We start from the raw sequence: 24,730 nt of genomic DNA on the forward strand, positions 1-24,730 counted from the left end.
ACGGTTCAGAGGTGGCAATGGTAGGGCCTGGGACAAGGGAGGTGCAAGGGGCCTGTCACGAATTTCTAAGGGAATAGGAATGAGGTGGCACACTGACGTTTTTCCTTGGCATCAGATTGTCTTGAGCAGCCTCTGCTTTAACCACCTTACTGGTCACAGGTCCCCCAGAGTGAGAGGGTTTAATAGGTGCCAAACTAAGCTAGGCCTGTCACGTTAACATGGCTGGGAAACAGGGTGTTGACACCAAGAGAGCCAGATCGGACCATGTGGTTCTACCCAGAGTGAGGTGTAGGAAGCCAGACTTGTCATGTGAGGGCTGCACTTGAGAGGGTCCTAAAGGGGTCTAAGATACAGTTCACACAGTAACTAGGACCCCTTATCAAATTACAGTAATCGCCTAAAACACTGCTGTAGTAATATCATAAAATTTAGTGTTTTGGGTCCCAATCCTATAAAATATTTGCTAATGTAGCCCATGTGGACTTTGCCCATTTGCCCCTGTGCACTCCCAAGGAAATCAGCCATACAGGCACAGGGTTCACAAGGGCAATCCCAGTGCAGGACTGGGGCCGTGGAGCACCACTACAGAGTACTGTAGGCATTTATTGTCTAAGGATAAGGATTGCAAGACTGGGCCTCGTAATTTATTTATGAGAATTATGTGATCTTGAGTATTTTTTCTTGTGAAACTTACTTTAATATAAACAAATATTTTGTGCCTCTCCCTCTCACACAAACCACCCACACAATGACCTTAATTCACCCGTGAGTTTCAGCAAGTTCCACCAGCCTTGCAGAAAGTCAACCCAGAGAGAGGTAGCATTGGTGCAAGGTTCCCCCAACACCCCCATCCAGCCAGTGCAGTGCTAGAAGTGTGAGGGGAGGTGGAGGCTTTAAGCATATCACTCGGGCATCTGCTGCCCCAGAAGAACTGTTGTAGAGATCCTGCTGCAACTTGAACCTAGCATCACAAGCAAAATCCCTGGAGGAAGACAGTGATATGGGCATCTCTTGCCTTCCTCTCATGGGACTGAATTCCCCTGGGGTGCAACTGCTACAGTCTCACGGAAGGGGATATATAATTTGCACTTCCCTTCACCACCTCAATGGAACTATGCTGATTTACCCTTTGAGGATCTAGCCCACTGAGTTGAATATCTGACAAAAAGAAAGAAAACTACAGTTTCATTTCCTTATAACAAATACAACAATTACTAGTTACCCTGAGGTCTGTTTCATTTTCCAAGAGGTACAATAAAACATGTGCTTTGAAATATAAATAACTTACAATTTTTAAATTGGCTATTACTGTTAATTGGATATTAATTTATGTTCTGCCTTTACACACTCGTACCAAAAGAATTCAACATTACTAAGGTTATTGAGGAAGTGATAGCATGCAAACATCTTACCCGATTAGTGGGACACTTTTCAATATGAGCAACAATTATTTCTCCTGGGAGCTTGACTAAAATGTAGGAAGCCATATTATAGAGGGCTATGTTATTTCCATCAAATGTAATAATGCTCAGTTCAGACAGTACAGAACATTGACCTAAAAAAGAACTGACATTCAATGAGGGTACCACAAAACTGAACTCTACAAATGTCTTAAAATCTTCTATTTTTGGCAATAGTTGCCTCTTCTGTAAAAACAAAAACCCACCACTGTTAGCTGGAATTGCTGTGCACACAGCACACTGAGCCAAGAGGAGAAGAACCTTATGTTGTTCAATAGCAACAACTCTGTCCAGTTAAAGATTACGCTGGATACAGGGACAGAACCTCTGCAGTCGCAAATTGCCATCGCTCTATTGAAGTGAATGGAGCTATGACAATTTACATGAAATGAGGGTCTGTTCTATGGGTCAAAAGGGAGACTCGATCATTCTTCTATGGCTGAAAAGTCAGTGGCTGCAACATGGAGGTCTCAAGAATGTCATATAGATACACATCTGTATGACTATCTATATTTTAATACTCAACTTTGGTATACCCTAAAAAAAAATAATAAAATTGGAGCATCTATTACCAGAATTAGGGCCTGATGCAACACTCTTTAAATTAAATGACAGACATCTATTGAGGTCAAGGCCTAGAGTTCCAGTTAGAGTTGAGTGAAATTCGGAATTTCCATCCCTCAGGAAATTCTGATATTTCAACATTTTTCTTTTGGGGAAAAAAAGCTGATATTCTAACATTTTTCATGGAATGGAAATTTCAGTATAGAAATGTTAAAATGCTTCATCTCAATATTTTCAGTCAGAATGTTCTGACATTCCCAAAATCAAAATGTTTCATTCTGATTTGTTGGTTGAACTAACCTGAGACATTTCATTTCAAGACAGTTCAATATTAAACTGTATTTTCCCACTGTGGCACATTGCCTCATTGGAGTTGTAGTTCTGGAGCCTGATTTACAACACAGTATAGTTAAAAATCTGTATGTTAAACTCCAAAAGGAAAAAAAAAAATCACCAAATTAAGCAAAGTAATCTATAAAAATAATGCTGATTTATGCTTTCCCACAAAATATTTCTCTCTCTCCAATGTATGTATTTTATTTTAAGAAAAGTCTTTTCTGTTGCATTTTTACTGTGGTATTGCATTCCTGAGAGGTATTGAATTCCCAATTTTTAGATGGAGAGAGATTAAGTATTTTGCCCTAAATTCACACAGAAAATCTGTGGCAAAACTAGGAATAGAAACCATGTATTCTGAGTCTCAGGCCAGTGCCATAACCACAAAACAATCCTTCCTCTTGAATTTATAATCCTTAATTTATAATTTTGATGTTTACATAATCAAGTTTTAATCTTTCACATTTGAGAATGTAACATAAACAATACAATGACTTACAGGGACACTCCCATTCTGGACAACAACTATCACTGTTAACTTGAACTGGCATTCCTCGAAAACCACAGTCAGGTTTCTCCACGTTCTTATGGCAGTTCCTTGAAACGTTATACAACATCCATCCCATATTAATGCATACATACTGGCTACATCTGTCTACAGGTTCAATGTATCTTGGCTGTTATGTAGAAAGGAAAAATAGGAATGAGCATTGCATTCTGTGTATTCAAAAATTAAATTCAGAGACATGGACAAGAATATTCTTACACCACACGAGTTTAGCTACAACATGAGCTCCCTACAGGTTTTGCTTTTGAACATCCGAAAGCACACAGAGACCTATCCATGCCCATTTAAGGTTAAAGAGGTCAACTGGATGCGCTAGACGGGTCTCCATCTATCACACAAGAATCCACCAAGTTAATACTCTGCATGCTCCTAGGCTAGAAAGGAAAGAGACTCACAATACTCTTCTCCCACATCCCCCAGGACACTCAGTGGCAGATTAGCCCCCAGCCCGCTCTGCCCACCCAGTGCTCCTGCTGGGGTGCGGGGTTGGGGCACGGAGGCTTGCTCTGCTCCGCCCACCCACCCAGCGCTCCTGCCAGGGAGCAGGAAGCCCCTGAACCCTGACCCAGTTCCCCAGCAGGAGTGCTGGGCGGGGGGGAGGGGTGGGGCAAGCCCCCATGCCCTGACCCCATTTCCCCAGTGGGAGCGCTGGGGAGGGTGCGGGGGGACTGCAGGCAGAAGGGGTAGGGAGGGGCCCCCACTTGCTCTGGCCCAGGGCCCCACAAACCCCTAATCTGCCTCTGAGGACACTGAGCAGGACAAGGCAGAAATTTGCCATGGTGCCCAAATACACGCAAAAATAAATTAAAGACAATAAAAAAGAACAAACAACAATAAAATCAACAAAAACACAGAATTCCAATTAATCCTTGAAATTGTGACATGGTCACGGATCTTTTGCTGAAACTGGGAAAAGAGCTCTATCATTTGAAGACAGAGTAACTGAAGATGTTGGAGGCACTTTATTCTTTTGTGGCTCCTTGTATTTGTTCCAATAACCTCAGAAAAAGAGGTTATTCGCCTATCAGTGTATTTCCAGGGGTCTGCTTTCATACACCGACAGCATTGGGTACATATATACATACACACACCCACACCCCTCACTGGAGCATAGGTGCTGGAATTAGGGGTGAGGAGGTGCTGCAGAGCCCCCTGACTCGAAGTGGTTTCCGTTATACATAGGGTTTACAGTTTGGTTCAATGGCTCTCAGCATCCCCACAATAAAAATTGTTCCAGCACCACTGCACTGGAGCCCTGTAGAAAGCATTGGCTATTGAGTCCAGACGCACACTTGCTCACAGTAACCTGTGTTCATGCCCACAAGCATATAAGGAGACATAACCCTGCTTTGTTTCTCAGTAACAGCCAATGTGTGGAGTACACTGAATGCACCCAAGAGCATGGATGTGCAGGCAATCTTCAAAGAAAAATAAAGAGACAATATGAAGGTAAAACAGAGAGAGAAAAATGAAAAATATTTTATCCAATTTAAAACCTCTCCCATCCCAGTGGTAGAGAAAAACAGATTAAAAAGCAATATACCTAGAGTATACCATGGGTAGATAAAATTGATCATACCATACAATCTGAGGAAGATGACATCAGTGTATGTATCATTGTGCCATATGAAGCATTGTCAGCTGTAACTCTCATCATCATGTCTGTGTCTGTCAGTGAAGTTTGTGTTTCCACAGGTTCTGTGGTAGAAGACAGTACCTTTGCATAACTGAAATGAGATGAATCTGTTACAGTGGTGCTCTGTGATTCTTCAGTCCCCACTTGCTCTGGTTCTGTTAGATTATAGGAAGGTTTGATTGTTCTTTGTGGTGGAATTCTGGACCAATCTGACAGCGTTACATCTGAGACTTCAGAAATAGAGACAGATTTTCCTGAAGTTATGCTGCTTTGACTGGGCAAGGAAGTAGTCTGAACAGAAGAGAATGTTGAGTGTAGCAGTGAAGATTTCTCAGTAGTTGTAGATTTTGTCTTAGTAATATTTTTTTGTACATGTGAAGTCTGACTACTTTCTATAGTGTCTGCAGTTCTCCCAATGGAGGTTGCATATTTAAGGTCTGAAGCTGCAGAAGGTGTAATCTTCAGATCTGAGAATGCAGTCATGGCACCAGTTGTTTTCATAACTATAGGTTTTAGCATTTCTTTAGTACTCAGTGAAACCAGGGAATGTGCAGATGCCAGTAAAGTCTCAGGTGAAGGATACATATGTGTTTGAGAGGTAGCAGGAATTGGCACTGAACTAGAGGCTTTGTAAAGCTCAATATGAGTAACAGAAGATTCAGTGGATTTTGCAGTAGCACTAGGGGTTATGGTGGTGGCAGGAGTAACTAATAAACTTCTTGAAGGACTAACTGATGTTTTCATAGTGACATAAGTTGGCACTAAGGATGTTGTACTCAAAGCTGTGCTCATGGTCAGTGCTACAGATGGCACTGTGGAGTGAGTGACTATTTCAGTGGGTACAAAAGTTCTTGTTTCATATTCTGTGGAAGGACTCAATGATATATTTGTTCCTAATGATACAGTAGATACATGGGAGGTCTCGGAAGGGGGTGAAGATGTAGTAGTGAATATACTGGAATAGCTTTCCAAAGTGACTTTAGGAGTTTTAGAAGTTAATAAATGTGGTAGTGCAAATGAAGTTTTAGGAACTGCTGAAGGACTTATGTAAATGTTTGTGCCTAAAGTTAATGTAGAAATACCCACGGGAGAGGTTGCCAGTTCTGTATGTGGGCTTCTTGAGGTTTCTTGTGTACCCATGGATACAATGGGTGATTGGGTAAGAGTTATATTTGATATCAAAGCAGATGTCCTATTTACTGTGGGAATCACTGAAGAACTTGTTGTATGGGATGTCATGGCAGAGGCTTGTGAAACAGATGGTCTTGATGACGACAACATTGTAAGTAATGTGGATGGACTGGTAAAAGACAGTTTAGCTCCTGATAGTTCTCTGGAAGTTAAAGAAGTGTCTGTACTTCTTACCACAGAGACAGTTTTGAAATCTGAATGTGGACTGATAGGGTACTCTGTTATTTTTGAAGTGGTTCTTGCCATTTGATAATGTGCAGATAATGTGGCATTTATGGGTAATACAGGTGTACTGAAAGGGAAGGCTGTAGAACTAATGGATGTAGTCAACCTTTTAGAAATAGCTGATATTGGAAATGCATCAGTGGGTAGTGCATATTTACTTTCTGTTGAGATTGTACTTGTTACAGACATCTCAGAGATTTGAGGAGTGGCTAGAAGAGATGCTGAAGTAGTGGAAGGTCCCAAGAAAAGACTCTTTGAGACAACTGTGACTTCTCCTGTTGCTTTGGGTTTGGGGGATGTAATTGGAGGAAGCATTAATGTAGACATTGTGTGTGTTACAAGGGGACTCAAAGAAGACCACGTTGTTCTCATGGTTGTAGGGATTTGAGAAGCAACTGGAGATGAAGTTTCAGTCAGAGGTGGGATAGTAGAAACAGTGTCTGTGCTTAATGGAACTATATGTTTGGAGGGAGTCACTGAAATGTCCATTGAAGATAAAAATGTAGGTACTGAAGTTCTAGTTAAAGAACTGGCTGTTCTTAAAGATGTAGTAGTAGTTTGGGAGGTGGCTTGAGTTGTTACCAAGTATGAAGCTGTGATTAACTGAGGAGGACTAGTTTCAAAGCTAGTAAATCTAGAAGTAGCCATGGGAGTTTGAAAAACAGTTGAAGTTGGGGCATAAACAGAAGCTGGGTGAACTATAGGTTGACCCACAGTCGAGGTGGTTCTTTCAGTCATAGTAGATAATGGTGAAGTAGATGCAGTTAATATTAATTGTGAGCTTGTAAAGAATGTGGGACTTGAAAAAGATGTTCTTCCAGTTAATGAAGCAGATGAAGGAAATACTGTGGATGTTTTTGGCAGTTGTGAATGACTTGTGGAAGGTCTTCTGGTTCCCCAGATCCTTGTAGGTATTTCAGTAGTGACAAAGGCTGGTCCAGGGGATAAACTTGCTAATGCTGTAGATGGGGATGCAGTTCCTGCTTCAAGTGAAAATGGTGTTACCACTAAAGAAGTGGGTGTTGGTAATGTAGAATGTCTAGAACGAGGACTTGCAGTTAGCAGAGTAAAAGCAGGTGTTGATGGAACTGCCATAGTTGTAATGGGTGAGGTTATAAACACTGTCGGACTTGCAGTAGGGGATGTTTTTAATGTGACTGCTGACGTCTGAAGAGTAGCTGGAAAATCTGTTGAAGATACAGGCTTGGGCAGAACAGACAGGCTTGCTGTGCTGTGGGTTACTTTGGAAGACTGCATTGTACTTGAAATGGGTAACGAATCAGTTAAATAAGTTGTTGTCTGAGGTGATGCCAGTGAATGAAAGTCTGACAGAGTTTCTGCCGTAGTGTTTGCTCCTCTTAAAGTTGTGTCTATCTTTGTGGTTATTTTGGTAGTTACAATTGTATGAGTTGGCTCAGCTTCAGCTTCTGCAGTAACAAATATAGGGGGCATCTGAGGAAATCTCTCTGTAGTAACAATTGTAGGAAAGATTAATGCAGTGGGCCTTGTCCTCTGGGTTTTTGTTCCAGCTGCCAGCTCTGTAGGTGTCACAGGTATGCCTGGAAAGAAAACATATGTTTCACTGTTATTCAGTATTAAAGAAAGAGCAAAACAGCAACATCTATCAGTCACTGGGTACCAATCTAAATATAAACCAGTCTATTCTTAGACAGCTTAAATTCCCTGAACAGATAACCACAGTATGCCCCCAAAGGCATTGTTTGAGGATATCTGCAGACTCTGGAGGACAACTCGACATTAGCTGCACACAACTCACATTTGTAAGGTTTTCTTCACAAACCCAAAAGCAAGGTTTTTTATTATATGCTAATTGAAAGCTTTTATTCTGGAGCACAATTATGCAGCAAGGAGTGAATTCTGTAGCAAATTCTGCAAACACAGAATAGCAGAATATTTGGGACCTTGGATTAAAAATATACAGTTTTCTTTTCTGTTTTTGGACAGTAATGCACTATAATTGATTACTTTGTATTAGTAATTATTAGACATCACATAACTAGTTTAAAAATACAAAATACAAAGACTTTATTTTAAAATGGAAGAAAAAGGACTATAATGCTTAATCACTTCATTATGCACAAATAGAGGAATGATGTGATAGCCACACGCCAGCAGCTAAGCATCCAGGACACTGTGCTATTTAAATACCCACCACCACCACTCAAAAAATGTAGCAAATGATGCAGGGAGGTTGGCAGTGAGGTAACAAGAGGTCATGGTAAAAACACAGGATCGATGTATAACTGGGGAAGAGTTGTGCTGGGCCTTTAACAAGGACAAGACGTTTCAATTTAACACAATGGAAGTGACAGAAGAGGAACTGAATTTGTGTTCAACATGGTCAGATGCGGAGGATGATTTTAGCAGCTGTATTCTGGATGGACTGGAGTGGAGTGATGCACGTATCAGGGAGGCCAGAGCGAAGGAGGTAGCGCTTTTGCAGGAAGCATAAAAAAGCTTGTGCAGCCACTGCCTATACAGCATGCATATCCCTCTTCTTCTCCCTCTCTGTATATGGGCTTTATTTTCTAGAGCTTTCAATCTGGTTGTTATACCCTGACACCTCAGTATTCACCACTGTACTTGTCATTAGGATATGACTTATACAAAGTATGCCTTGTGAGGTGTCATTCTAAAAGTCTTGATCTCCTAGACCATAATATCTCATAGGATTGTATGTGCTATTGTCGTGTGTGAAGTTTGGCTATGCATGTGTTGCTGAAACATGTTGTGAGGTTTAAAATGCCCACAAGCAGCCTTTCAGGTACAACAGTAAAAAGGCCAGACAATGCTGATGACTTATTGAGGAAATGCACACAAGCACAAGGATTACCCCAGGAACTGGGTACAACAGAAACCTTTCAGAGATAGCACTACACAATGGGAACTGTTTGACCCAGATCACAGCAAAAGAGCTTTCCAGAAAGTTGGGAGAAGATATAAAAGGGGGAAAATGACATTATGGGGGGACCTTACTCTCCCTGCAACAACACACCTGGAAACATCTGAGGAACAAAGACTGAACTGTGGGAACTGATGGTCCCAGGCTAGAAGAATTTTTAGCCTGTTAATGAAAACCTGGGAAAGCCAAGGCAACTTGTGCCTTAAGAATCTGCCAGCCTGTTTGTTACTCAGGGTGAGAATCTGCTAATTAATATTTTACCTGTCTGGCGTGTTAAGCTCAGTTTGCGGTTTTTGATTGTTTACTAAGGTAGTCTGCTTTGATCTGTTTGGTATCCCTTATGGCCACTTAAAATTTACCTTTTGTAGTTAATAAACTTATTTCTTGTTTATAACATAACCCAGTTTGTGCAATTGATATCGGGGGCGGGGAGAGAAGCTGTGCACATCTCTCTCCACATTGAGGGAGAGGGTGAATTTTTATGAGCTTGCACTGTGCAGCTCTTTCTATACAGTGCAAGACAGCATTATTTTGGGTTTATCTCCCAAAAGGGGTGTGCATGTTAGTGCTGGGTGAGTCCTCTCACACAGAGCTGACTTCAGTCTGTGTCTGCAACTGGGCGTGGCCCTAACTGTGTGTGTGTGTGCTGTAAAAGGCCGGAGAGCCTAATTCAGCAAAACAGGGAGAGGGAATCCAGGCTGGTGGAGCAGGAGAGGCTCAGTGAAACCACAGTACATCAGGTGGCATCCCAGATGGGAGGGGTGGGGGGGGTCCAACCCATCGCACTGGTCATGAGCACTAAATAAATTATATAATAAAAAACTTTACTGGTAACTGCAGAAAGTACTTACAGTCTTCTGGATAAACACATTTAAGTGTCACCTCATCAAGGATCATATTTTTAGGACAATATGGTAAGCATCCTTCAACCCTTTAAGAAAACCCAAAAAAATCACATTAGAAAAAGTGGCAAATCTACAATATCTTAGTTCAGTTTGACAAAATGACAGTTTTTAAGGTTCCTTTTTTTGCCCCTGCCACACAAAGAATCCTGAGACCCCTCCATTGTATAGCTTACACACACACACACACACTTCTGAAGTCCTGATGCAGCCAGTAGGAGATTGACAAGGAGTCATTCCACATTCATTCTGATGGACCATTACCCACAGATAAACATGAACATGTATCAAGTAAAATCATCTAATGGGCATGTGCACACCTGCTTTTACAAGGCACAAGAGGCCAATTCAACCCTCTTATAACTCCACTGAAGTGAACTTTTGGTTAGTAAAAATTAGTATATATTATTAAAAATGATAGCATATGCATTCTATATAATAGTATTATATTGGAGATATATAGTTCAATCAGACTTACGGTGGAAGAAATTTACATGCTACTCCTTCAGGATCACTACATGTTTTAAAACAGGGGCTAGCACAAGGTTCATATCTCCATTCACACATCCTCCTATAAGGCACTGATGCATGGAGATCTGAGAAAGAAGGAAAGCATGGTATTTATAGATTGATAGTCTTTTCTAGGATATATATTACAGTAATAGCAAGTCGATGATAGAAATGAAGTATGGACTCCCAAAAACTTCCAAATGAATGATAGTGTTCTTATAAGTGAGTATTTAAACCAAAGAGTTCTAGAAAGTTCAAAAATATTTGAGTATTAAAGGAAAAAGTACATATACTCAAATGTGCTGTTGATTTCAGGAACAATACTACTGCCTCACCCAGCAAACAGAAAAAATATCTATAGCTCACTAAACAATACGCGAACTTTTGTTTGCTTGTTATAACACATCAAATTCATTTCCAAATTAAAAAAATAGGGCTGTCAAGCGATAAAAAAATTAATCATGATTAATTCGGCGATTAAGCGCGCTTTTAAACAATAATAAAATACCATTTATTTAAATATTTTGGAAGTTTTCTACATTTTAAAATATATTGATTTCAATTACAACACAGAATACAAAATGTACAGTGCTCACTTTATATTATTTTTATTACAAATATTTGCACTGTAAAAAAACAAGAAATAGTATTTTTCAGTTTCCCCATTACAAATACTGTAGTTCAATCTCTTTATCATGAAAGTTGAACTTAGAAATGTAGTATTATGTACAAAAAATAACTGCATTCAAAAATAAAACACAATGTAAAACTTTAGAGCCTACAAGTCCACTCAATCTTACTTCTTGTTCAGCCAATCACTCAGACAAACAAGTTTGTTTACATTTGCAGGAGATAATGCTGTCCGCTTCTTGTTTACAATGTCGCCAAAAAGTGAGAACAGGCGTTAGCATGGCACTGTTGTAGCTGGTGTTGCAAGGTATTTACGTGCCAGATATGCTAAATATTCATATGTCCCTTCATACTTCAGCCACCATTCCAGAGGACATTCATCAATGCTGATGACAGGTTCTGCTCAATAACAATTCAAAACAGTGTGGACCGACGCATGTTCATTTTCATCATCTGAGTCAGATGCCACCAGCAGAAGATTAATTTTCTTTTTTGGCGATTTGGGTTCTGTAGTTTCTGCATCAGAGTGTTACTCTTTTAACACATCTGAAAGCATGCTCCATGCCTTGTCCCTCTCAGATTTTGGAAGGCACTTCAGATTCTTAAATCTTGGGTTGAGTGCTGTAGCTATCTTTAGAAATCTCACATTGGTGCCTTCTTTGCATTTTGTGAAATCTACAGTGAAAGTGATCTTAATATGAACAACATGTGCTGGGTCATCATCCGAGACTGCTATAACATGAAATATATGGCAGGATGCAGGTAAAACAGAGCAGGATGCATACAATTCTCCCCCCAAAGAGTTCTATCACAAATTTAATTAATGCATTATTTTTTTGACAAGCATCATCGGCATGGAAGCATGTCCTCTGGAATGGTGTCCGAAGCATGAAGGGGGCAGATGAATGTTTAGCATATCTGGCTAAACGTAAATACCTTGCAATAGCAGCTACAAAAGTGCCATGCGAATGCCTGTTCTTACTTTCTGGTGATATTGTAAATAAGAAGCGGGCAGTATTATCTGCTATAAATGTAAACAAACTTGTTTGTCTTAGCGATTGGCTGAACAAGAAGACTGAGTGGACTTGTAGGCTCTAAAGTTTTAAATTGTTTTGTTTTTTGAGTGCAGTTATGTAACAAAAAAAACCCTACATTTGTAAATTGCACTTTCATGATAAAGAGATTGCACTACAATACTTGTACAAGGTAAACTGAAAAATACTATTTCTTTTGTTTATCATTTTACAGTGCAAATATTTGTAATCAAAAATAATAATATAAAGTGAGCACTGAACACTTTGTCTTCTGTGTTATAACTGAAGTCAATATATTTTAAAATGTAGAAAAAATCCACAAATATTTAATAAATTTCAATTGGGATTCTATTGTTTAACAGTGAGATTAATCGTGATTAATTTTTTTTGAGTTAACCACATGAGTTAACTGCGATTAATCGACAGCCCTATAAAAATAATTATCAATCTGACTAATTATCAATCAATTATCAATGACTGAATTATGCTGTCAAGGCAATATTCATGACCACAAAAACAGGAAATCAATAACATCTCGACTCAGAGGGGAAAAAACTCAAAAACAAATAGGGGAAATCAGTACAAATATTTGCTACTATTGATGAAGATGATGCGCTCATGTGTACCCCTCTTAAGACAACTCGAACAAAACTGTACAGTATCCTTTGGGATCACGTACAACTTACCTTCAATGCTAAAGCTACTTGTATGTTTGAATTCTTCTGAATCATCATACTTTGACACTTTAATCCCAGAAGCTGTCAATATAATGAAAAAGCCTTTCTTGTTGTGAAGTTCAAATGCACTATAATCTGGAATCCAGAGGCCCTGGTGATGGAAGAATGTAGCTCTTCTACGAAATGAAGAACTTGCCGACCACTGTTCCAAAGTAACAGTTTCATTGTCATGGACATACAGGAAGTAGTTTGGTCTTTCAGCAGACTCAAGGGAAACAAGAGACAGAGCTGTCACAAAAAAAATACAAAGAAATCAGGAGAAGGTTATCACAACAGAAAACCAGAGGCAATGGATTACACATTAGCTATTGAGAAGTTTATGTCTAAACTATTGTTCTTCACAAAAATTCTCCCATTTTTCTGTAGAAAATAGCAATACTGACCCATAATTCAGTTTGATTCAGTTCATATAAAAATCTGAAAATTCAGCTAAATATAGAGCTGACTGAAAAAAGGAAATTCCTTTTTGAGAAAATTTTTTGTCACAAAGTGAGATGAGACATTAAAAAACATGCTAGTTTTCACAAAATGGGATTTCAATAAAAATTTCATTTTGGGAAAACCAAAACAGGATTTTTCTGCCCTCCAGGACAAGAGCCTTCTGGGCAGCTGCCAGAAAGGCTGAGAGCCTGGTCACTCTGCCTCCCTCTACCTAGCTACCAACTCTGGGAGCCTGAGAGGTGCTGCCCATCCCTGGAGCTAGGGGAGAGGCAGGGAGACAGACAGTCCTAGTGCTCTGCTGTGTTTTGACACAAGTTTCTTCAAATCTGTGCTATATTCAGTTAAATCTTTCACTCTACCAAATTGGAATTTTCTTAGTTTTACCAGAAATTTTCCCACTAGCTCTAATTATGTAAGCATAATTTGTCCAAACTTCTTTTGGCTGCAAAATCAGGGTACACATTTTGTGAGAACAAAGTCTTCTCTCCTTAGATTTCAGGCACTTTTACATCCAGTCACAGCCAGAAGTGCCATCAGGAAAGTTGTATTTAATCACTTCTTGTTCTGGTCCTGGACAGATCAAAAGTGAAGAAATCACTTCTCTGAACATTTGAGAAGCTCAAAAAAGGCTTGGTTCAAATAACATGGGTAAAAATATGCAGCTTCCTTACTTCATTGAAATATTATCTCATCCCTAACAGTAATTTTTAAAATGTCTACATATTACATGGATTTAATTCAGCTTTCAGTCACCTCAACATTTTACCTATACTATTTTATATCTGCTGGAGAATTTCATTAGACTTCATTCATCCTTCTACTTCATCACCTTTCCATTTATTTTCAAATGTCATCCAAAAAACCTATTTTCTCCCTTGCCAATATATCTCAATTTCTCTTAAACATGATTTGAAATCTCAGGACAGAGATGGCCCTTTTGCAGATACTGGTTTCACAAACTGTGATAGATAGGAGCCTGCATCCACTGATGTTAATGGCAAATCTCCCATTGAGTTCAGTGGTGCAGGATATATAAGAGATTGAGACAAGGAAAAATACTTTTATATATTAACATTTTTAGTTACATAGGTCACTATGTAGGTTTGAATGACAGAGAAAGTGTTAAAAATTATTTACACAGCGTGAACAAACAGAAATAGGAAGAAGATATACATTAATAAGCATAGCATAGGTGGTTTGTTTATAACTGGGGACACAAACACTTTTGGTAAACATTTTTAATATCTAATGTTTCATATCTACCCATGCAAACCACTTCTATTTCTAGTTGCACAAGATACTTAAATTTCCCTTACAAAAACTGTTCTATTCATTTGGACCTTGCTGCATTTCTAAAATATATTCTTGCAAAATTTAGCATTAAAGCCTTAAGTTAATTTTTCCAACAATGTATTTTAAATGCACTATATTTCTTCTTGAAACTGTACGGAAAAATCAGTTTTGCAACTGACTACTCCATTCTCATTTCTTCCTTTCCATGAAGGACAAACTGAAAAAAAAAATCATTGTAGCTTACTTTAGACAACTAATAAACTTAGAAATAAGTAACAGAGTAACTGATACATATAGTTCTAAAACTAGTCTTTGTCATTACTGTAATATTGAGTATACTTACATAAGTCTTTATCTTTGAAAAGGCCGGGAGTTATCATAAAACTAAATCCCACATTTTCATATGTACTGATTCTAGGCAAAGGAAATAGCTTTCTGCTGGTAATGTTAGCTCCTATGACAGTATCATTCTGTCCATAACTTGCCAAAATATATGGTCCTTCTCCAAGGCCTAGTGAAACAAACACCAAACAAACAAAATCAAATTGAAAAATCTATTGATTTACTTATATAAAAGAGCAAAACCTCAGGTACTTACCACCAACGACTGGTGGCATATATTGCCATGATTATTTTCCCACACTTGGAATTGTTCACAAAGGTAAGAAAACCCAGGAACTATTAAAAGCAGTTCACTTAGAACGGGGCCATGTGCCTCAACGTGATCTCGGTCCAAGACAGCATCTAAGACCAGTATGTCTACATTGAAGCTGGGAGTGTGCTTCCTAGTTCAAGTAAATAGATATAGCTAGCACACTAAAAACAGCAGTGTAGTTGTGCATAGCACAAGTGGCAATTTGAGCTAGCTGGCCATGTATGTACCTGGGACTGGATGGGTTTGTACTCAGACAGCTAGCCTGTGCTGTGTGCTATCCCCAGCAACACCATTGTTTTCAGCAGAGCTTTAGCATGTGTCTGTCTACTCAATCTTGGAAACATGTTCCCTGCTGCACTGTAGATATACCCTATGCAAGAGGTACAACATTCCCTTGCCCCAGTTCACTTCCTGTCCAGAATACAAACACTCTAAACAAGTGAGATGCAAGAAAGGAAAGCATGGATATATTCAATAACTGCACTTACTAGTCAGTAACCCAGGTTTGTTCTTCATGAAATTTCCTCTTCTATATATCCCCATTCTTGGTGGTGAACTGAAGGTGTCATATTTACACACAGATGATGAAATATGGAATAAAATAATTAAAGAACTATAATACTACTATTCCCCAATGGGCATTGAATTTGACTTCCGCATCTATCCAGTAAGGCCAGATGGAAGTAGACATGAAGTTCCAAGTTGCTGACCTACAGCTGTCAACTACAGGAACACTGATGTGGCGAACATTTGATGCTGATGTTGCTCTGGTGGAAAAGTTCACAAACATGTACCATTTTTAACAAGGTTTCACTTCTTGCTATTGCTGTGGGTTGCACAAAATGTAATTGACACTGCTGGGCGTAACCACCGCCCTCCATTTAAGATAGCTGTAAAAAATGGTTACACTCCTTCGTAGCAGCACCATCTAAAAGGCATATGTGAATCTGCCCAGGAATTAGAACTACATGGGTGGAAGGTTCAGTGGGTATTGTTCTGGGTAAGGATGTGAGGGAAGGAACACACAGGAACAGACTCGGAAAGAGACAAGACAAAAACCAGAGAGATAAGAGGCAGTAAACCAGACACAGCCTGGACAACCCTGGTGCATGACATTGAGAGAAGTCTACAGAGGTGGCATCTGGTTTTGGTGCTGGCTAGCAGGTTTGGGACTGTAAGCAAAGAAATGATCTCCTTTTGCTTTTGGTTCCTCCTATGATCAGGGAAACAGGACTTTCTACATTTTTTGAAAACAAACAAGATTGCCTCAAAGGTACCAGACTGCATCATCAATTTCTCCTCATAACTGGAACAGCTTGCAAGACCCTGAATTTTTGGCTAGCCACTCAGGCCAAAAAGTAGTAACACTATGATCCACCAGGTCACAACATCACTCACTCAAACTTGGCCTGCCTGTGCACCATCTTCCATCAGAAGGGAAGGGCAGCCAGGCCAAACCTGAGCTGTTCTGAGATTGTGTGCATTGTTTGCAGGAGCAAGGAGCCAGGCCCTGCCCTGTGGGTAGGGCCCTACCAAATTTCACGGTCACAGCATTTTTAAAATCTTGAATTTCATGGTTTCAGATATTTAAATCTTAAATGTCATGGTGTTGTAACAACCATGAATATGGATTTTAAAATGGCAAAATATAAACATGTAAAGCCCTTAAGACTGAGCATTTCTCAAACTGGTGGTCCTGACCCAAAAAAGGGATCACAAGGATATTGTAGGAGAAGCCTCCATGAGACACACTAACTGAACCTGGCCTGGAAACCTGCAAGTGCCTAACTGCTTGAAAAGACAGAACTGTAGAGGTCATGCCAGGCACTAGGGCTGAAGAACCTCGACTCTCAGTTGGACTGCTTCAGGGACCCAAACAGGAGCCAATATTGCTCATTTGAGCTGTAACTGTTCATGCCTCTGTATCTAGGGCACTGGTGTGGATGCAATGCATGTCTGGGTAAGCACAGGGATTCCTCAGCGGTTGGAGTGGAAAGGGGGGCACAGCTTCGCCGCGGCACAGCTTCACCCTGCCACAGCAGCAGCCTGCTGCTCTCCACCTCCTCCCCTCCCTGAGCACTGGAGACACCCTGCGTGCTCTCCCTGCTGCTGCCCTGGACACCTGGCTGGCCACACTCGCGGGTATTTAAATACTTGAAGGCTGTGGGAGCAAGAGGCCCTGGCCAGGGGGACGGAGCGGGAGGAGCTCCAGTTGGCACTGTGCTCCATGGGCCCCTCTAGAGGATAGAGCCAGCTGGGTCCTGCTGCCAAAACAGGCATGAGCTGCCCACTCCCCTCAGTGAGTCACTGTGCGTTTACTTTTATTTTCTTGTAACCAATTCTGACTTTTATGTCTCATTACTTCTAAACACTTAAAATCTATCTTTGTGTAGTTAATAAACTTGTTTTATTGTTTTACATAGACCAATATGTTTGGGAAACTCCATTGGAGATAACAGGATTTGTGCATATCATTTTCTATTAATAAAATGACAGACTTTATATGAGCTTGTGTTGTCCAAGAGAGGGCTGGGCAGTTCAGATGCACATTTTGGGGGGAGGAATCTGGGACTGGGAATTTGCTGGAGTTGCTCTGCAGAGTGGCTGGCTATAGCACTCATACAGTATAACTGGGAGTAATTTACATGCTGGAGGCTGTCTGTGAGCAGTGAACCAGTGTAAAAGCCACCCCAGGTTGAAGGGTTGAAGTGAAACAGCTGTTCAACAGTCCAGATGGTACCCTGGGTAATGTCACACCATTATGCAATGATACCATTGAATCTAGCCAAGATTTCAATTCTTGTGTAATGTCTTGGTTCCAGGATCCAAGAAGCATGCCATGCAGTTCTAAGAGATGAAGTCATGAAGGTGAAGTTTGTTATGAATATATCTGTCATTTTAAGCAACCATTCTTGAAAGTACCAAGACTATGATGTTTTCACAGAAAATATTTGTTATCCTATTAGTATGAAGTAAATTGATAAGCCCCAATCTTGCATTTTACAATGCATGAACAGAGCTCCACTGATGTTAACATGGCTCTGCATGAGTGCAGCAGTCCACCTACACATTGCAAATTGCAGGATCAGGGCTCTTAGATTTTTAAACCAGAAGGGAACAGTATTATCATCCAGCATAACATATATCACAGAATATCACCCAGTAGAAACACTAGCAATAAAATAAACAGGACATAAATAGTGCAAGCTAAAATAGTGCAAGCTAAAATAGTGCAAGCTGGGGATTTAGTAGAACCTCTTGATGAGTCAGAGCAATCCCTGTCTGGATGCACCCATGCACAAAAACTTTTATAATGAGGAAATAATTACTAAAAGTGAGAACTATTCATAAAGCTTATAACAAACTCAGATCTCCAGTTTTGCTATAATTCACACTGAATGAATTATCTTTTTAGATTCATTTTAATACAGTATCATTAGAGATCAGTATATATTGATATTATTCATTTTGTAAGAAACACAATTATAATTTCACTGTCTACAAAGGTAGTTCACTGCAGTGAAGGTTAAAATGGTAATAAGCATATATAACAACATCAAACCACATAGCTTGTACACTAATGTGTCAGTAGTTTGAATCCCTTAATAATATGCTTGTCTGTTTACGTCAAAAAAGCTTTCATGGCTTTCATATAGGAGAAGTCCCATGAAATAGATGGGACATGTAGAGAGAAAATATTGTTAGATATCTTCCGTAATGGAGTAAGGCGTAGAGGAGGGGAAGATTTTTTAGGTTTATGTATAAATGTAGTGTGAGCCCTGGCAAATAATAAATAGGCAAAAGCTACTTTGAATTCAGCCTGACCCAGACTTTTCTGATTAAAAGACCATGGCAAGTAGACAAGGCAAAGGCTGCGCGCGCGCGCACACACACACACATACACACACTTGTTTCCAGTGAAATGTTAGTCTGCCTCTAGTCCAGGCTGGGTGAAGCAGGGAAAAAGCCTGCCTCTGAATAAAGGATCAGATTACAAGAGAGCAGTACAATTACATCATGATATTAGCGTGGAAGGGCTAATATTGCAAAGGACATGCAATATTTCTGGATAACATATGTCACTGCTGCCTTCTAATGGTTGAGAATGTCTAATGTACTCAAGAGTTTGTTACTATGCAATCCAACTGCAGGGGCTGGAGGCCCAGAAAGGAGACAACCTCTAGCACTACTGTACTACAGCTAACAGAGATTTTTCTTTGCTTAGATGGTTGAGGGCTGTGTTTTTACAGCAGGATGTCTCAAGTTACATCCCAGATGACAGACACAAGTGGTTTAGCTAATCACTGTGAGGCCTGTATCCCTGTAACCATTGTCTCAGTACCCTTGGAAGTCCCACAGGTGTCAGTTTGCTAACTAGCTGAGCTGCTGGTGCATAGTTCAAGACATCTTACATATTAATGGAACAGAAGTATGGAGAAACCATTAACTTCCACTAACCAGAGAAATATCAAGCCATACTGACTTGGGAAGAATTTGACCTCCTACATACATATATTATATACATAGTATATGTATGTAGGAGGTCGAGAGAGAGAGAGAGATTGATTGTAGGTAACATGTCTTTGTAAAAAAGAAAAGGAGGACTTGTGGCACCTTAGAGACTAACAAATTTATTTGATCAAAAGCTTATGCTCAAATAAATTTGTTAGTCTCTAAGGTGCTACAAGTCCTCCTTTTCTTTTTGCGGATACAGACTAACATGGCTGCTACTCTGAAACATGTCTTTGTAAATAAGGCTTGTGTGTTTTTTCTCTGGCACAGAACACAGAGATCTTGGCTATACTAGAGAAAGCAAGGTTTGAAAAACATTTTTTAAATTTGTTTTCAAAAGTCATGCCCAAGCCTAAGTTCTAGCACTGGCCATAACAGCAGCTAAATCCTGCACAGAACTAATTGAGAGGATAACCATATTTAAACTATTGTTTCAAAATACGGTTCCTTCTAGCATATAGAGGGTCATATGGTATGGCAAGAAACAGTGTGGTTTATAATAATAAATACATTCATCAAGCTATTTTGAGAGATGAGGATGCATCCAATAGAGAAATATTTTTCTTTACATAAATACTACGTACCTTGGTTGTAATATTCACAATTATAAGCTGAAAGAGAACAAAATAGATACATCATTAAACACCATCAACAAAATTCATATCTGTCAACAACGCTGAGACACCATAAGTCAAGGTCACAGCATGGTAATTCACTTTAATCAAAGAAAGTTTTGTGTTCCTTAATGTGTTTCAATTAGTGGCTCTATTTCCATAGGATTTCATTAATAGACACACATCTATGTTCAATTAGAAGTGTCCGCACTGCTGTTTTAAAGCGCCAACTACCCATTGCTGAGTCGTCCATTGAAGAACTCTTTTTTCATAGTGAAGTTAGATGTAAAATATGTCAAGTCTGATGGCAAACAGCATACTCTAACATGGAGGCTACTTTAAGGACAAACGTATACGTAAGAACAGCCATACTGGGTCAGACCAAAGTTCCATCTAGACCAGTATCCTGTCTTCCAACAATGGCCAATGCCAGATGCCCCAGAGGGAATGAACAGAACAGGTAATCATCAAGTGATTCATCCTCTGTCACCAGGGCCGGATTAACACAGGGGCTTTAGGGGCTGCAGCCCGGAGCCTCGGGCTAAGGGGAGCCCCACAAAAATAAATCCGTAATTACGTGCAATTCAGTGGTCACCAGCCCATCAATCACTATCGACTGGTCGATCCTGGCACCTCTGCCGGTCGATCGCGATCTTCAGGCCGCTAAAAATCCAGCGGCGCAGCAGGGCTCAGGCAGACTGCCTGCATGCAGTGGCCCCATGCTGCTCCCGGAAGCAGCCAGCTGCTGGCACGTCTCTGCAGCCCCTGCGGGGGCGGGGGGGCATGGTAGAGAGGCAGAACCCAGCACAATCCCTGCAGTTCCCATTGGCTGAACTGTGGGGGCAGCGCTTGCGGGCAGTGCGCGGAGAGACACTGTCCCCGCAGAGACATGCCAGCAGCCAGCCACTTCCGGGAGCTGTGTGGGACCATGGCATGCAGGCAGCCCGCCTGAGCCCTGCTGCACCATCGGCTGGGAGCTGCCTGTGGTAAGCACCTCCCAGCTGGAGCCTACACCTCGCACCCCCTCCTGCACCCCAACCCCAGGTCAGAATCCGCTCCTGCACCCAAACTCCGTCCCAGGCCCCGCACCCGCTCCTGGACCCCAACTCCTTGCCCCAGGTCAGAATCCCCCCCTGCACCAAACTCCCTCCCAGAGTCCACACTCCTCACCCTCTCCTGCACCCCAACACTCTGCCCCAGGCTGGAGCCCCCTCCTGCAACCAAACTGCCTCCCAGAAAGAAACCAATATAACAGCTGTTCTAAGGTAAGAACTAGGCTATTTTGAATTAACTTAACTATATTCTACATGTTTTAAGACTGAAATGTAACCACAAAATGGCTTTATGTTAATTAAAAGCAAGTTTAGTATAGCGTTAATAGCCTCGATGCCATAATTGTGATCATTTTGTTTTAAATTAGGAAAAAGACTTGTATGGGGGGGCCCCACAAATCTATTAGTCCCGGGCCCACAGGAGAGTTAATCCATCACTGCCTGTCACTCATTCCCAGCTTCTGGCAAACAGAGGCTAGGAAAACCATCCCTGCCCATCCTGGCTAATAGCCATTGATGGATCTATACAAAAATATTGTGATCATAGCCAGTTTCATTATAGAGGGCTGTAAATCCAGTTCTAAAAGACTAACTTGTTAATGCATGGACTGCATAAAAAATTTAGAGCAGAAGCACATATATGTTGTAGCTTCTCCTATCCCACTTCAGATCATTTGTATTGTCAATGAGAACTTTAATCTTTTCTTGTTCCTTATGTGTCAACAGAAAATCAATCATTAAAAAGTCAGATAATCCAGTGTTTCTTTATTGTGGTTTCTGGGGACATGATCAATCATGTACTTACGACAGACAGAGGGAGATCTCCAATGAATTGCTGCACCTTGCTGGCAGCATTTGTAAGCATAAGCTGCAATGCTTGTACACAAACACTCACAGTCCCCACCAAGATTACAATTACATGTGTCTGTATGGCAATTTTTGACAAATGAAGTCACATCAATCTGAAAAGTGAAGGGGAAAAAAAGCAATTGAATGTCTGGGTCCCACCTTGCCATCACTTTGCACCAAAACTCCCACCAGTTTCTAATGGAATTCTGTGTCTAGAAAGAAAGCAGAATTCAACCCTCAAAGTCTGTCATAGAAATCTGAACATTTTCTAATGCTTGGGTAAATTACTTTGTCTTTTAACATAGGTATAATTAGATTTGTCCACACAGACTAGCACTGACAGATCTTGCAGTAGTGTCCCCACATCCCCTGTGCACAATCACACACACACACAGTAACACCATTGTCTTCATAGGGAGGCCTGCCATTGCACCCGGTGTGATTCCCAACAGTAGCAGTACTGTACAGCTGCAGGCCCCCAATACGGCGTTGAAGTCTTGATGAAGAACACTGAACAACTTTCAAGTTGCCTTAAACAATGTTGCTTGTCTAGAAAACTAAAAGTGTATATCATAAAGTTCATGTGGTACACCTGCCTACACTCTTGCTATTTAATGATTATGAACATTTGCAATGGCTATAACATTTAGCCAAAGTTCGTGATTTTCTATTTTTATAAGGCAAATACTGCCATCTAGTGTAATATCTGTAGTTTTATGTTAACAATATCAAGACCATGGCTGTGATAACAACGTGAGAGGAAGAGCTTGCTGAGTGACTTTACAAGTTGATTTATTTTACTTTAAAAAAAAAAAATCAGTGTAGTTTGCTGGCAAGAAATAGAACGTCTGAGAAAATGTGACTGCATTTTTGGAGCTGTTGTTATTTAAACAAAAGTAAAATATTTCTGTGTTTTCAAGATTTTCTCTCTCATTTGGCTTATATCTCCACAGATTTGCATTAGCCCACACATCCCTTTGCTTCCCCACGCCATTCAGAACTCTAAAACTTAAAAAGAAAGAAACTGTTGCATTATTTCTGCAACTTGAATTGTAAAATAACCCTTTCTGTCGGGCTGAGGCAACCTTAAACCATCATAAAAAATTCTTACTGCAATTCTAAAAGATGGAAATATTAAACAGTGGGGAGATTAGTTTAGTAGTTTTCAATCAATCATTGGTGACACATTTTAGGTCTACAGAAATTGTATCACAATCAATAACTTAGAATGCCTGCTTTACCGAAACTGGTAGTTCTTTACACCAGGCCCTGAAAGTCAAGAGATTCAGTTTCTGATAGGGATACCATTCATTATGTCTGTGGCAAGCACCAATGCCTACACTGCAGCTGAGGGGCATAACTGCAGCATGTGTACATAGGTGCTGGAACTAGGGGCACACCCCCTTGGCTTGAAGTGATTTCCATCATTTACAGGATTTACAGTTTGGTTCAATGGATCTCAGCACCCCCACAAATTGTTCCAGCTCCTGCACGTGTAGACATACTCGAACTAGCTTTAATCTATCTAGTTCAGCTACCAATAGCAGTAAACCGCAGCAGCACAAACTAGCTGTAAAAAGGTCCTTTTGGTAACTGAAGGCACCTGAGAAGGCAGATACAATCAGAAATCCGGACAAACATGAGATTACAAACTATTTGATAAAGGCTCAGCAAACACCCTTATTAAAGGGATCAAAGACTTCCCTTGCCACACTTTCCTCAAGCTATCTGCATCATCTCCACCTTGTCTGGACAGAGCCTTAGACAACTTGCAGTAATCCAAGCCCCTATCAGCCAGGTACCAGCAAAGCCAAGACACCACACATTTGATACAAAGATTAGTTGCCAGTCAATTACGTTGTCATGGCTCTGATGTCCAAATCTTCCCACTCTCTACCCAGCATCCTCATATAAAGATTGAGCAGGACAAATGACTACCTGAGATAAAGCTATACATGCGTCTTCAACTTCTCCTATCATGTGCATTTAACTCTTGTGGTTTTCAAATTTTCAGAATCCGTTGATGCATGTGAATAGTCTTAAACTTAGTTAACAACACAGAAATTTGTAGGTATCACGTACAAATACACTAATACAGTAGAAACTTGATTTTCCAAACCGGTAACCCAAAACTTTCCGTTATCTGAAAGAGGGTCATGTCCATGACATCTAATAATATTGAAAATCCCACCAACTGTCCTATAGCTTTAGGATCCAGACATTGGCTCCAATCTTGCAAGGAGCTCTGTACAAGCACAGGAGTCCACCCACACAGATATCCTTGCAGCACTAGAGCCTGAGTCAATGTCTTCCACAGTATTCAGATTGAGTTGTAGTGTAACAAGGAATTCATTACTTAGTCTTGAATATTTTGCTACCAGAGATTCAGAATCAATATGTTCATCTTTGAATAGTTAATAAAGTATTAACTTACCACATTTCGACAAGGGGCAAAAACATCACTGTACAAAATTGAGCATTCCCTTTTGGCATAGGGGAACTTGCTCTGATGCACTTCACATGGCTTTATGGTTTCATTTGGGCTTTTACACTTTAAAAAAAAAAACACAAAATGAGTTTAAACTATTTATATGAACT

General features: G+C 40.3%; 1 protein-coding gene across 1 annotated transcript in view; it reads right to left on the reverse strand.

Moving 5' to 3' along the window:
- The window catches only part of OTOGL (otogelin like), a gene marked incomplete at its 5' end in the record, with an annotated part of 127,984 nt that overhangs the window by 42,308 nt on the left and 60,946 nt on the right, over positions 1–24,730 (reverse strand). The window contains 10 exons of the mRNA XM_043546990.1: positions 1,413–1,555; positions 2,860–3,037; positions 4,508–7,539; positions 9,755–9,834; positions 10,284–10,401; positions 12,666–12,944; positions 14,794–14,961; positions 20,202–20,228; positions 22,089–22,245; positions 24,567–24,683. Coding sequence (XP_043402925.1) covers positions 1,413–1,555; positions 2,860–3,037; positions 4,508–7,539; positions 9,755–9,834; positions 10,284–10,401; positions 12,666–12,944; positions 14,794–14,961; positions 20,202–20,228; positions 22,089–22,245; positions 24,567–24,683 — 4,299 coding nt within the window. The remainder of the gene's footprint in view (positions 1–1,412; positions 1,556–2,859; positions 3,038–4,507; positions 7,540–9,754; positions 9,835–10,283; positions 10,402–12,665; positions 12,945–14,793; positions 14,962–20,201; positions 20,229–22,088; positions 22,246–24,566; positions 24,684–24,730) is intronic.

The sequence above is a fragment of the Chelonia mydas genome, chromosome 1, assembly GCF_015237465.2.
Source record: "Chelonia mydas isolate rCheMyd1 chromosome 1, rCheMyd1.pri.v2, whole genome shotgun sequence".
Lineage (NCBI taxonomy): Eukaryota > Metazoa > Chordata > Testudines > Cheloniidae > Chelonia > Chelonia mydas.